Source organism: Schistocerca cancellata, chromosome 12 (assembly GCF_023864275.1).
Source record: "Schistocerca cancellata isolate TAMUIC-IGC-003103 chromosome 12, iqSchCanc2.1, whole genome shotgun sequence".
Lineage (NCBI taxonomy): Eukaryota > Metazoa > Arthropoda > Insecta > Orthoptera > Acrididae > Schistocerca > Schistocerca cancellata.
Genome location: NC_064637.1, coordinates 44,022,188 through 44,037,291, shown reverse-complemented (window position 1 = coordinate 44,037,291; position 15,104 = coordinate 44,022,188). Strand labels below are relative to the sequence as shown.

At 44.5% G+C, this 15,104-nt stretch overlaps 1 protein-coding gene across 2 annotated transcripts in view; it reads right to left on the bottom strand.

The window, feature by feature from the left end:
- LOC126109669 (uncharacterized) overlaps nt 1-15,104 on the bottom strand; it is a 359,871-nt gene that overhangs the window by 151,748 nt on the left and 193,019 nt on the right. Inside the window, exon 5 of one of the 2 annotated variants that reach the window (XM_049914719.1) lies at nt 1,589-1,639. The exons of the other annotated variant lie outside the window; for it this stretch is intronic. Coding sequence (XP_049770676.1) covers nt 1,589-1,639 — 51 coding nt within the window. The remainder of the gene's footprint in view (nt 1-1,588; nt 1,640-15,104) is intronic. 2 annotated transcript variants of the gene reach the window in all.

The following is a 15,104-nucleotide window of genomic DNA, read 5'->3' as shown; positions in this document are numbered from 1 at the left end:
ATGTTTTGGCCACCAAAATGCCTGATCTGAACCCAATGGAACACAAACCACTAGCCACTATAGTGCCTCACACCTCTGGAAACCTACCAAACGTTATGTAAAACTTTCTCAGGCTTCCTGCTGTGTAAATTCAGTGTAAAACCTCGAGCTTTCAATGACTTCCTCCATCATCATCATCATCATCATCATCATCATCATCATCATCAGGGACAACAGACTGTCGAAACTGCTATTGTGGTGGCCTTAAACAGGCCCAAGATTGCTTCTGATTGGTCGGTAATTGCGTCATGCTATTGCAGATGCTGTCAACATCTGCATGGGTGGCACCATCGATCCCACCATAGTGTAAACATTACGATGAATATCTCTGGCTCTTCTCTGCATTGAGAGCTCACTTCCATGCATCTCTAAGATTACATCCGCCATCATGGTTGAAGGTTTTTATCACACATTCTTAATTCTAAGACCTTACTAATTATAGAGTCCAAGTACGTCGGAGCCTGAGACAAAACTTTTGTTTCATCAAACAGTATTTTATGTTTGTTTGTGAGGCTGTGCTCAGTAACTGCAGATTTCTCCAGTTCTCGAGTTTTAAAATGTTGTTGATGTTCTGCACAGTGGTTGAAAACAGTGCGGGTGGACTGACCAATGTAATTGCTTCAGCACTCACATGGGGTGTTGCAAATCCTAGGAATCCTGAATCCAAGACCGTCATTAACAGAGCATAGCATCTGCTTTATCTTCTTAGGAGGTCAGAAAATAGATCTGAACCTTGTCTTCCCAGGACTCTGCCTATTTCACTGGATTTAGTGCCACAGCAGGGAAGAAATGCAATTGGTGGCTCATCATGTGCATGTTCAACACTTTCACATTTCCTTTTCTTGCAAAACGCTGACTTCATATCATGTGATACATAGCCTTTCTTTCAGAACTCATACCTCAGATGATTATGTACCAGTGTATTTAAAGCTGCCCTCCTCTGGACTGGATGGCAAAACTCTGGACACTACAATATATAAATTAGTGTGTGTTGGCTTGCAGAACACTGAGTGGCTGAGATATCCATCCGACTTTTGTTGTACCAGAACATCTAAAAACAGCAGCCTTCCCTCTTTCTCTGTCTCGACGGTGAACTGGATGTTTGGGTTCATGCTCTTCATATGTTTCAGGAAATGCTCAAGAGGTTCTATGTCTTGTGGCCAGACCATAAATGTATCGACAGCATAACGATAAAAGGAAGATGGATAAAGTGGAGCCGAATTTAATGCACATTCCTCAAAATGTTCCATAAAAAAGTTGGCCACTGCAGGAGACAATGTGGAATCCACAGCCATTCTGTTTGTCATTTCATAAAATTTACCGCCATACAAGAAGTAGATAAGGTGATCATCATAACACGTTAAAACAACTTTATCGTTTCAGAGGAAACTGAATCCATACCTAAGAAAAATCACTGCTGTATTGCATTCCAAAGCTATTAAGCAAGTGTTCATAATGTTTTGGCTCCTCTGAGTATGCACTTACGTACCCATGTAAGTATGAATTTACTCTCCTACTGACACTGACTGCAGCAGTGTTCTATACTTACCCTATCAGTTCTGGAGTGGCAACTCGGCACATTTCATTTCTGCAACACTTCCTATGACAAACAACAGGTAGAAGTATCAGTAACCTGGTCACAGAAACATAATTTACAAAGGACACATTACAAATCATACTCTCAACTGCAAACTAATGTCCTGCTACTTTTCTAGGTGATTACGTTGAAAATTTGTTGAACAGCTAATACGAGGTGGTTAAGTCAAGAAGAAACCTGCACAACATTTTTCTAATTTACTTGTAACAACATTACAAAATTTACGACATCATTTTTGAACGTATGACACCCTGCTTCTCAGGAAAAAAGTTTTTCAATTGAGCAGCTTCATCTCTTCACTGACGGTAAATCAATAGCATGTTAAACCATTCTTCAGTGGGCCAAATATCAGGGGGTACTCAAGAAAACCAGAATTATTTTTTAAAAGCTACATATTTTCAAATTGTTTACAAAACAATCTTATTCCCTTCAAAATACTCTCCACATCACAACTAATACATTTATCCTACCAGTGGTTCCACTGTTTGAAACATTTTTGTTGCGGTCATCTTTAGAAATATCTCTTCCCTCATTTTTTTTTCTTGGCTTATTCATTGTTGCCAAATCGTTGTTCTTTTGTGCCCCTTTTCATGTGTAGAAACAAGAAAAAGTAGCAAGGAGCCAGGTCAGGCGAGTAACGTGCGTGAGGTAGCGGGACGATGCCATTTTTAGCCAAAAACTGTCCGACAGAGATGGCTGTGTGTGCAGGTGCGTTGTTGTGGTGGAACAGCCAGTCTCCTGTCTGTCACAAACCAGGTCTTTTTTGATGAACACTGTTGCGCAATCTTCTTAAAACTTTCAAATAAAAGTTTTGACTGACCGTCTAACCTGGGAGAACAAATCCTTAATGAACTACACCCTTGCCATCAGAAAACAAATTAGCATTGTTTTGATGTTTGATTTGACAACATTTTTCTGGATAACATTTCCCATTGGCTTCACTGTTACTTTGTTTCTGTGGCGTAACAACAACACTATGACTCATCACCTGTAATGATCTTCGACAGAAAATATGTATCAGTTTCAAGCTGTTGTTACAAAGCATAACATGTTTCGAATCGATGATCCTTTTGAATGTTAGTAAGAACCCGAGGATCAAACTTGGCAGGGACTCTTTTCATTCCCAAACCTTCCATTAAAATTCGCTGAACCAAGCTCCAAGATAACCAACTAATCTTTGAAGCTGATCAACTGTCTGTTGGCGGCGTGTGAGCACAGCAAGCTCTCCAATTTTTTCAATATTTCCATCGATTTGGGCAGTTGACGGATGTCCAGAACAAGGTTTGTCATCAATCAACAGGTCGCCATTTTTAAATCGAGCAAACCACTCATGTAGGGTGAAAAGTATTTAAATCAACAAACTCTGGGAGGTTGTAGAGGACATCAAAACAAATATTTTTCCCTAATGTCATTTCTTCCTATGAGAAGTATTTAAACTGGTAGAGAAAGATTTCCCTGGCAGCAAATTAATTAAACCAACACTTTTCAATTTTTTTTTGACCAAGAGACGACACATTAACACAACCCAATTTCAGTTACAGTAGATTTTCAAAAATTCCTCCATTGACACAAAAACAAAGGTTACACCGTTGGATCATGTTCTGTCTGACATAGGCAAAAACCCTAGGAGTATCCTGAATTGTTCCTGCTGCTGCTACTATCCAGGCAACCAGATCCACTTCTGATGCAACAGGAGTTGCGTAAACAAGGTTGTGCATCTCTCCCCACACAAAAAAGTCCAGAGGGGCATATCTGGGGATTGAGCAGGCCATGGTATAGGACCACCTCTGCCAATCCATGTTTCTGGAAACCATCGGTCCAGGAACCGACGCACACGACGACTGAAATCTGCCAGCGCCCCGTCATGTTGGAACCACATTCGTTGTCTTGTAGGGAGCGAGACATCTTCCGGCAATTCTGGCAATGCTCTGGCGAGAAAACTGTAATATTGTCTGCCATTTAATGGCCTAGGTAGCAGGTCCGGCCAAATTAAACAGTCCCCAACAACACCGACCCACAAATTAACAAAGAACCGCACTGGTGAGTGCTAGTAACTGTGGCATGTGGGTTATCCTCACTCCAAACAAGCGAATTGTGCACGTTGAAGACTACATCAAGCTCGAACATTGCTTCATCGGTAAACAACACAAGAGGACGGAAATGTAGGATGCGTTTCACACTGTTCCAGGTACCACTGCGAACACTGTGCTCTGGGTGGATAATCAACTGGTTCCAGGTTGTGGACACACTGTACGTGAAATGGATGTAACAACTGGTCTCGAAGGACAGTTCTTACATTCATCTGATTCGTCCCCATGTTATGTGTAATTGTACGTGTGCTGACTGAAGGATCCCACTCCACATGCTGCAAGATAGCTTCCTCGAATTGCAGCGTTATTACCGTATGACGGCGTCCCTGTCCAGGTAATCTGCTAAATGACCCGGTCTCACTCAGACGTTGGTACATAGCATCAAAGGTCGTATGATGCGGGATACGGCAATTAGGATATTGTTGCTGATAAACCCGCTGTGCAACTCGTCCGTTGTGGTGTGCTACGTAGTACGCACCAACCATATCAGTGTACTCACTCCAGGTGTATCACTCCATTAGTAAAAAGAGACAATGCACTACTACACTGGTGTACAGCAGTTGCCTACAACTGAAGAGTGTAATACGGCTTCTAACAACTGTGATACGGCCTCCACCGATTTAAATAATCCTCATAGGAAAAAATGACATTAGGGAAAAATATTTGTTTTGATGTCCCCTACAACCTCACAGAGTTTGCCGGTTTAAATACTTTTCACCCTGTACTTGAGTTTTTCCTATAGTGTCATCTTGCTAAGATGTTTTCAACATTAAAACAGTTCAAGCAACATTCTTACTCAATAGAAAACAAAATACCACAGCTACATGTTGTTCACTTAAATTTGCCATCATACAAAATGAAACAAGGACAAACCAGCGTTGGCAAAAACAACTACTGTGCATATGGACAGAACGAGACAGGTTGACAACACAGGCGGCACAGAACTGGCGATGAGTTGCGCTACACATGCCTAGCGGCATAAATGCGTACTAGACAAGCTCTGCACTTGGCAATGTTATTCTGGTTTCTTTCAGTGTCCCCTCATAAATCGAAATCCATGGGCTGAGGCAACTGTAGCGGGATGCACATTCTGAAGAATTTGAATGATCTGGATGGCCTTATGCAAACACATGTTGTCATGCAAGAAAAGGCTGCCGTTTGACATTAGGCCTTGGCATTAGTTTCCAATTGCAAGCTTCATGTCGTTGCAAAGGATATCGCACTGACTCTTTTCCAGGCAATATTATGGAATAGCCACATTTGCACCCTGACAATCACACTTCCCAGGAGAGTTCAGCCTGTAATTTCATTGTGGTTCGAGATCTGGGGCATTCCCATTCCAGGTTCTAGTGTTTGCTCCCTGGTTTAATGACTCCATTTTTTTTATCCCCATAGATGATCTACTTTAAAAACATTTCATCCTCATAAGCATTACAGTCCAGCAGCTGCTGATAGATGCTCATGCAAGTGTTCTTCACTGAGTCACTTTGGCACCTGGATTGCACTGCCAATGCGAAAGGTGAGCGAGTTAAGGACGAGCAATAATCTCTCTCTCTCTCCACTACTGATTCTTTGAGAATCAAGCTATCATGTTTAAAAGCGCTTCGCACATTTAATCACTTTAAAAATGAGTTAATGAAAAAATGGAAAATCCAGGATGGAATGTAACAATATTATGAAAGGGATAGTTGCCACTCACTATATAGCGGAGATGTGGAGTAGCTGACAGGCACAACAAAAAAAGTGTCACAAATAAGCTTCCAGCCAGCAAGGCTTTCGTCAAAAAACACACACACACACACACACACACACAGTCTCTGGCAACTGAAGCCACACTGCGAGAACCAGCACCAGTGCCTTTTGGTGTGTAACATGGTGGTGTGTAACGTAAGTACGTTGGTGCGCGGAAAGCACCGTGCTGTAATCTGCAGGGTGGCGCACGAAATGTGTTACCAATTGTTTCTTTCACAATTTACGACGCACATTAGATATCCCGCTGGGATCTCTACAGCAGTAACAGCTGAGCTTGGGAAAACAAATGAGTTACGAAATGGCGTGTAATTCACTATACTGCCGCTAGGAGACTAGTAAGCAGCAATGGCTGACAATGGAAGACTGACGACACAGCAACGATCGGCAATTGTGTTACTTTTTCATTAAACGAAAAGCCTTGTTGTGACTCAGAGGCGTTTTCGACAGCAGTTTAACACACGATGGGTCCCTTGCAAGAAGACCATCCACAGGTTGTACGACAAATTTGTGCAGGAAGGAACAGTATTGGAAGCGAAGCGATCTCGGCTTAAGCCTGTCTGTTCGCCAGAGAATATGGAAGCGGTGTGAGTTGCTGTACAGAGAAGTTCCGGGAAATCGTGTAGAATGGCAGCAGTGCAACTGGGACTATCCAGACGCTCCATTCAATGCATTCTTAAAAGTGACCTCCATATGTACCCATACAAGATAGCCTGTGCACAGAAGCTCACTGAAGAACACAAGCAGCAGAGACTACTACTTGCTCAGTGGGCGGAGAATAGGGAAGAAACACTCAACAACGTTTGGTTTTCAGACGAGGCGCATTTTCATTTAAACGGGTGGTTAACAAACAAAATGTACGCTTTTGGGCCACTGAAAACCCACAAGTGCTTCATTAACGACAACATTATGCTCCAAGGATTACTGCGTGGGCAGCAATTTCCAGTCATAGACTTATTGGACCATTTCTCTTTGAAGAAACTGTGAACAGCAAGCATTATTTGAGCATGCTTCGCAATAGCTTCATTCCACAGCTTCTTGCTACTGCCTTGCCCTTCAACACGCAGTGGTTCAAGGAACATGGAGCAAGGTCACATACTGCAATCACTGTGTTGGAGTTTTCACACGAGCATTTCGACATGCGGATCATTTCACTCGGGTTTCCAGGTCGCTTCAATGACGGACAAAATGGGCCCCCCAATAGTCCAGACCTCAATCCATGTGACGTTTTTCTTTGGGGGTACCTAAAGGAAAAAAAATTTCCCGAAACGTCCACGTGATTTAATGGAGCTCAGAAGACTTATTCTTCAAACTTGCAGTGAAATTACGGAAGACATGTGCTGTAGGGTAATAACTAACTTCAGTGTTCATTTGAAAGAAGTTAGGAAACGAAATGGTGGACATATTGAGCATGTGCTGAGTTAGAACAAATCTCCATGGATGGCTCTTCATTGTAGTATATGTTCCTTTCAGATTGTATTGACAATAAAGTTTATATTCAAAAACAAAATGGTAACACCTTTCGTGCACCACTCTGTAGTTTCTGACCACAGGAAATGTGCCTCCAACTGAAGGATGAAAGCTTTGCACGGTGATAATTGTACTGACATCAGCAATGTGCGATATTTGGTTGTTTGTGCTCATATTGAAGGAAGCGGTGGTGCTGACCTCAACATTTGTGACAGAGCTCGGAATGGCAATCACGTACGGGAACCGATGAGACTCATTGGATCCAGTTCATGAACTCATTGGAAAAAAAATCATCAGATAACATTATCACTGCAGAACAGAAAACTGTGTGCACTGTGGGCGCCTCGAATCCTCACTCCCGACATGAAACAGAGGATATTGGAAATCTGTCAACAATTTCTTTTGCGTTTAGAGTATAAAGATGATCGGTTCCTTAACATTGTGACAGCTGATGACAGAGGATGACAGACTAAAGACTGAAATACTAAATGTCTTTTTCCAAAGCTGTTTCACAGAGAAAGACTGCACTGTAGTCCCCTCTCTAGATTGTCGCACAGATGACAAAATGGTAGATATCAAAATAGATGACAGAGGGTTAGAGAAACAATTAAAATTGCTCAAAAGAGGAAAGGCCGCTGGACCTGATGGGATACCAGTTCGATTTCACGCAGAGTATGCGAAAGAACTTGCCCCCCTTCTTGCAGCGGTGTACCGTAGGTCTCTAGAAGAGCGTAGCATTCCAAAGGATTGGAAAAGGGCACAGCTCATACTCGTTTTCAAGAAGGGACGTCGAACAGAACTATATACCTATATCTCTAATGTCGATCAGTTGTAGAATTTTGGAACACGTATTATCTTCGAGTATAATGACTTTTCTGGAGACTAGAAATCTACTCTGTAGGAATCAGCATGGGTTTTGAAGAAGACGATCGTATGAAACCCAGCTCGAACCATTCGTCCACGAGACTCAGAGGGCCATAGACACGGGTTCCCAGGTAGATGCCGTGTTTCTTGACTTCCGCAAGGCATTTTAGACAGTTCCCCACAGTCGTTTAATGAACAAAGTAAGAACATAAGGACTATCAGACCAATTGTGTGATTGGATTGAAGAGTTCCTAGATAACAGAACGCAGCATGTCATTCTCAATGGAGAGAAGTCTTCCGAAGTAAGAGTGATTTCAGGTGTGCCGCAGGAAAGGGTTGTAGGACCATTGCTATTCACAATATACATAAATGACCATGTGGATAACATCGGAAGTTCACTGAGGCTTTTTGCGGACGATGCTGTGGTATATCGAGAGGTCGTAACAATGGAAAATTGTACTGAAATGCAGGAGGATCTGCAACGAATTGACGCATGGTGCAGGGAATGGCAATTGAATCTCGATGTAAACAAGTGTAATGTGCTGTGAATACATAGAAAGAAAGATCCTTTATCATTTAGCTACAATATAGTAGGTCAGCAACTGGAAGCAGTTAATTCCATGAATTATCTGGGAGTAGGCATTAGGAGTGTTTTAAAATGAAATGATCATACAAAGTTGATCGTCGCTAAAGCAGATGCCAGACTGAGATTCATTGGAAGAATCCTAAGGAAATGCAACCCAAAAACAAAGGAAGTAGGTTACAGTACACTTGTTCGCCCACTGCTTGAATACTGCTCACCAGTGTGAGATCCGTACCATATAGGGTTGATAGAAGATATAGAGAAGATATAGAGAAGATCTAACGGAGAGCAGCGCGCTTCGTTACAGGATCATTTAGTAATCGCGAAAGCGTTACGGAGATGATAGATAAACTCCAGTGGAAGACTCTGCAGGAGAGTCGCTCAGTAGCTCGGTACTGGCTTTTGTTAAAGTTTCGAGAACATACCTTCACCGAAAAGTCAAGCAGTATATTGCTCCCTCCTACGTATATCTCGCGAAGAGACCACGAAGATAAAATCAGAGAGATTAGAGCCCACACAGAGGCATACCGACAATCCTTCTTTCCACGAACAGTACAAGACTGGAATAGAAGGAACAACCGATAGAGGTACTCAAAGTACCGTCCGCCACGCACCGTCAGTTGGCTTGTGGCGTATGGATGTAGATGTAGATGAAAGCCGGGTTCACAATTTTGACCCCAGAAACGCGAGAACATCAATGGAGTTCCAACACAAAGGATCACCAACGCCAAAATAAGTTCAAGATCATGCCCTCAATATCATGCTTACAGTGTTCTGAAATGTTCGAGGTGTGGAGCATTTGCATTTAATGGTTAAAGGCACCAACATAAAGTCTGCACGCTATCCTGGGACCCTCAAACAGGAATCACGAATTTTAAAAGTCCGTCCACACATGGAGCACCCTGTCCTTCAGCATGACAATGTGAGACCACGTGCATGTACTGTGACATCTGCAGCAATCCGATGCTTTGGGTTCACTATCATCTGTAGTGTCGCGAAATAGTAAAGAGTTGGAAACGTGGAATATTGTCAAATTTTCGTTGCCTATGCCAAGAGACAGAGGCAGTAGGGTAGCCAAGAGGTAAGAGGATTGCACATGTATCGGAATGTGTCGTCACGCAGGGGCAATGGCCAGGTTACACACAACAGGCGAGAGAGAATTGCTTAGAACGTGGGTTTGTGTTAGACGGAGACTTTTGTAGAGTGCAAGACAGAGGTATAGTGTCAAGTGAACTGCATTTCATAACTTCGCGTAAGTCTGCCATAACAACACACAACTCTGTCGCAAGAATACCTAAGGGGCAAGTACAACAGATAGACCAGCAGTATAAGTGGAACGAACGCGTTCAATACAAACGAGCATGACGTCAGGATGTCGCTCGTGCTTCCTTTAAATACGCCAGCTTTGATGGCAACAAGGCACTCGCAGTTAGACTTGCAGTTAGATGTGTACTGGGTCGCTGCATAGCACTCTGCTCGGTGATCGACATGTTAATCTTTATTAAGGAGATGTTGCAGTACGAAGTGCATTCAAGTTCTAAGGCCTCTGATTTTTTTTCTCTGGACTGGAAAGAGATAGAAACAAGCGAATTGTTTTAAAATGAGGCCGCGTTCATTGTCAATACGTCCCAGAGATGGCAGCACCGTACGGCAGATGGAATTTTACCGCCAGCGGCGAGAATGAGAACCGTTTTAAATACTTAAAATGGCGACGTTTTCCTTACTTGAACAGCATGCAATCATTCGTTTTCTGAATTTGCGTGGTGTGAAACCAATTGAAATTCATCGACAGTTGAAGGAGACATGTGGTGATGGAGTTACAGATGTGTCGAAAGTGCGTTCGTGGGTGCGACAGTTCAATGAAGGTAGAACATCGTGTGACAACAAACCGAAACAACCTCGGGCTCGCACAAGCCTGTCTGATGACACGATCGAGACAGTGGAGAGAATTGTTTTGGGGGATCGCCGAATGACTGTTGAACAGATCGCCTCCAGAGTTGGCATTTCTGTGGGTTCTGTGCACACAATCCTGCATGACGACCTGAAAATGCGAAAAGAGTCATCCAGGTGGGTGCCACGAATGCTGACGGATGACCACATGGCTGCCCGTGAGGCATGTTGCCAAGCAATGCTGACGCGCAACGACAGCATAAATGGGACTTTCTTTTCGTCGGTTGTGACAATGGATGAGACGTGGATGCCACTTTTCAATCCAGAAACAAAGCGCCAGTCAGCTCATTGGAAGCACACAGATTCACCGCCACCAAAAAAATGTCGGGTAACCGCCAGTGCTGAAAAAATGATGGTGTCCATGTTCTGGGACAGCGAGGGCGTTCCAAAGGGCACTACGGTAACAGTTGCATCCTACGAAAATGTTTTGAAGAACAAATTCCTTCCTGTACTGCAACAAAAACGTCCGGGAAGGGCTGCGCATGTGCTGTTTCACCAAGACAACGCACCCGCACATCAAGCTAACGTTACGCAACAGTTTCTTCGTGATAACAACTTTGAAGTGACTCCTCATGCTCTCTACTCACCTGACCTGGCTCCTAGTGACTTTTGGCTTTTTCCAACAACGAAAGACACTCTCCGTGGCCGCACATTCACCAGCCGTGCTGCTATTGCCTCAGCGATTTTCCAGTGGTAAAAACAGACTCCTAAAGAAGCCTTCGCCGGTGCCATGGAATCATGGCGTCAGCGTTGTTAAAAATGTGTACATCTGCAGGGCGATTACGTCGAGAAGTAACGCCAGTTTCATCGATTTCGGGTGAGTAGTTAATTAGAAAAAAAATCGGAGGCGTTAGAACTTGAATGCACCTCGTAAGGGCGGCCCATCCAGCAGCAGGTGTGAGGGGACAATACCAGCTCTGGTCCTCTCTGCTGCCGCTGTCAATCATCAACCCAGGATTAGCAGACATTGCGGCAGACTCGCTGGCCACCAATGCTGACCACATCAGTGAGCCGTCGTCGAGTTCGTGCGGGGCCTAGGCCCTGTGCATCCACCATCACAACCGGTTGAGCTGATGACGCTGGGGGATTGCAGCCCGTTCCACCCGTCCTCCGCGGACGAGCCACCAGGAGGAGTAGGGAAGAAGATGGGGTGGGATAGAGTACACTCCGCACTACGAGAACGCTTTTTGTGCCGACAGCGCCGGGACTCCAACCCGGAGCTTCCAACGCGCAGCAGCCTGCTGTCCGCTGTCGAGCGGCCAGCCAGCCGGGAACCGCCACCCATGTGCGGCCAAAGTAAGGGCATTCCATCGCTACATCACAGCACGCGGCGCTGCGCTAGCAAGACTGGTGCAGCCAGGAGCTGGTGTCATTGCTCTGAGTCAGCGAGGACTCGGGGAAGGTCATTGATATCACCAAGTCACATTGTACTCGGCAGGAATAAAGGTGTTATGAATTAATAACGTTTCTTTGGCGTTTCTGCCGCGTCCACAGTCATTTCCTAGCATCCTGTCAACTGGAGTGGGCACCGCTCGGCTTCCAGTCCACCACAGACAACCGGGACCACCGGGGCGCCTACACATCTATCATCCTCCATACAGTCCCAACTTGGCCACAACCGATTTTCGTCTGTTTCCAAAAATAAAGACAGAGCAGCTCAACAAGTTTGAGGTGAGCAAATTTGATACGCCAAGTGGCCATAGTGGAGCTGCAATCAATTGTTTTAGCAAAATGGAGGATATGAAGGAGTGTGCACAAGTGGTCTGGTGGTATGCAGAGACAAAATCGGCGACCCAGGTGCAAAGAAACTTTCGTCGAGTTTCCAACAAAGCGCCCCCGTCGTTCGAGACTATAAAGAAGTGGTGTGATCAGTTTTTGGCTCCCGGGAGTGTTGCGAAAGAGCATGGTGGTGGTAAGCCTGGGATCAGCGATCATTGTGTGGAACATGTGCGGCGGTCATTCGAACAACGTCCACAGAAGTCAGTGTGACTGGCAGCACGAGAACTTCGTATGAAACGTTCAACAGTGCACAAAGTGCGTCATCATCAGCGATTATTTTGTACGCATATAAAGTGCAGGTTGTGCAAGAAATCAAGCCTGATGATTGACCAAAGCGAGAAGAATTTGCACGTGTCACGTTAGATAGCACTGCCGCGGACGAGACATTTTTATCACGTGTGACGTTTACTGACGAGGCAACCTTTCAGGTGTCAGGGGCTGTCAATCGTCACAATGTGCGAATCTGGGGGTCCGAAAATCCACATGCACCTAGGGAACACATGCGCGACAGTCCAAAAGTTAACGTGTGGTGCGGTTTGATGATAAATCGCATTGTTGTGCCGTTTTTCTTTCAGGAGCCGGCTGCGGATGGAGCAATCTACCTGGACATGTTGGAACAATTTGCCGTGCCACAGATAACAGACCTGCAGCCAAATGTGATGTTTCAACAGGACGGTGCACGACTCCATTGGAGCCCCGATGTCCGAAAATTTTTAAACGACACATTCCCGCAACAATGGATGGGCCGTAAAGGTCCAATTCCTTGGCCACCACGTTCGCCCAAAATAACCCCCCCTCGATTTTTTCTTGTGGGGTTATGCGAAAGACCAGGTATACGCTGCACTAGTAAAGGACCTGCAAGACTTGAAACAGCGTATCCGAATTGTTATCAACTCTGTCACAGAACAGATGCTCCACAACACATGGCACGAAATCGAGTATAGACTTGATATTCTTCGCGCTACCTGTGGCGCCCATGTTCAAGTGTACTGAACCGTCCACCTGTGTACGAAAAGTTGATGAGCTTCTGTATGATTTCCCTGCATTTGTTCGTCAATAAATTGTGTTTCTCCTCAGACTTTATGACTTCAAAAGTTGGAGTCCCATTGCGGACACCCTGTATTTCAATGTGATAGTGATAACGTGATGCAAGCAGAGGTGAGATTGTTGCTCCATCAATGATGTGAAACATTCCACAATAACGATATCAACTAACTGGTCTCCCGTTGGCAGGAATGTATTTGTCGCCATTGCTGATTTGGGGGAGGGGACCAAACAGCGAGGTCATAGGCACCGTCACACTAGAGAAAGATGGGGAAGGAAGTCACTGCGCGCTTTCATAGGAACCATCCTGCCATTTGCGTGAAGCAATTTAGGAAAATCACGGAAAACCTAAATCAGGGTGTCCGGACGTCGGTTTGAACAGTCGTCCTCCCAAATGCGAGTCCAGTGTGCTAACCACTGTGCCACATCACTCAGTCGTCGCCATGGTGACTATAATAACAAAGTTTATTTTGGAATTTCCTGACAAAATAAAAGCTATGCCCCGGATCGAGACTCGAACTCGGGACCTTTGCTTTTCACAGGTACATGCTGTGATGGTGGGTCATGAGTCGTGCTTGAGTATCTGAGGTGGTAGAGCAATTGCCTGCGAAAAGGGAAGGTCCTGAGTTCGAGTCGTGGTCCTGCACACAGTTTTAATCTGCCAAGAAATTTCATACCAGCGCGCACTACGCTACAGAGTGAAAATTTCATTCTGGAAAGTTTGTTTTATTTAAAAAGCTTTAAAAGTTTCAACATTTCGCACCCCTGACAGTAACTGTATAAATATTAATTTTAAAAATAACAGCCTCAGTTGCACAGATTACCTAGACTTACCTAGGTTTCAGTCGGGATAACCCAACCTCCTTCAGAATAAAAGTAACTACCGTTTGTCCACAGTGGACAAATGGTACTTGTGGCTGCCGCATCGCAGTCGCGAAGTGGGGCCGAGGCAGTTTCAGGTACGTTTTTAGTCTGAAGATAATTTATGGATTTGCAGTTTTAGCTTGACGATGTCCACTATGGACAAACGGTAGTTACTTTTATTCTGAAGAAGGTTGGGTTATCCCGACTGAAACCTAGGTAAGTCTAGGTAATCTGTGCAACTGAGGCTGTTGATTATTAAAATTAAAAGTTTCACATGAAAAATTCATGTGGCATTACTTTTCACCACGCCCTCGTGTGTGTTTGTATGTGTGTGTGTGTGCGTGTGTGTACACATTTGTGTGTATTAGGCATATTTCTTGTCATCACGTGGAAAAAACTAAGTACCGATGAAAGGCACATAAAAGTAGATACACAATCTGATCGAAAGTATCCAGACACCAATCATTGGAGATAAATTACGACTGGAACTCTGCTGGGAACACTTTCAATGAGATGCCTGTGGAGGAAGATCTGAAACGAGAGAAGGTACTGATGTTGGACGCTGGAGTCTGCAGCAAATTCTATGTTCTAAATTGTCCCAAAGATGGCTGCGCGCGGCCTTAAGCGCCTTGCCACAGTTTGCGCAGATGCCCCCATTGGAGGTTCAAGTCCTCCCTCGGGAATGGGTGGGTGTGTTGTCCTTAGTGTAAGTTAGGTTAAGTAGTGTGTAAGCCTAGGAACCGATGACCTCAGCAGTTTGGTCCCATAGGAACTTACCACAAATTTACAAAATTTCCCAAAGAGGTTCCATTCAGTTCAGGCAGGAACTGTGAGCAGGCCAGCCAGTTTCAGGAATGTTGTCCACAAACCACTGACTCACTGATGTTGCTTTATAACAGGGCGTACCATCATGCCGATACAGCCATCATCTTGTGACTGTTCCTCTATTGCATGCAGCACAAAATGTTATTAAACGTGATCATATCCTTCTGCATTTATCGTTTTCTTAAGCACAATAAGGAGACCATACTCTTAACAACAAGACCTACAACCTCTTTCGTACTTCACTGTTGGC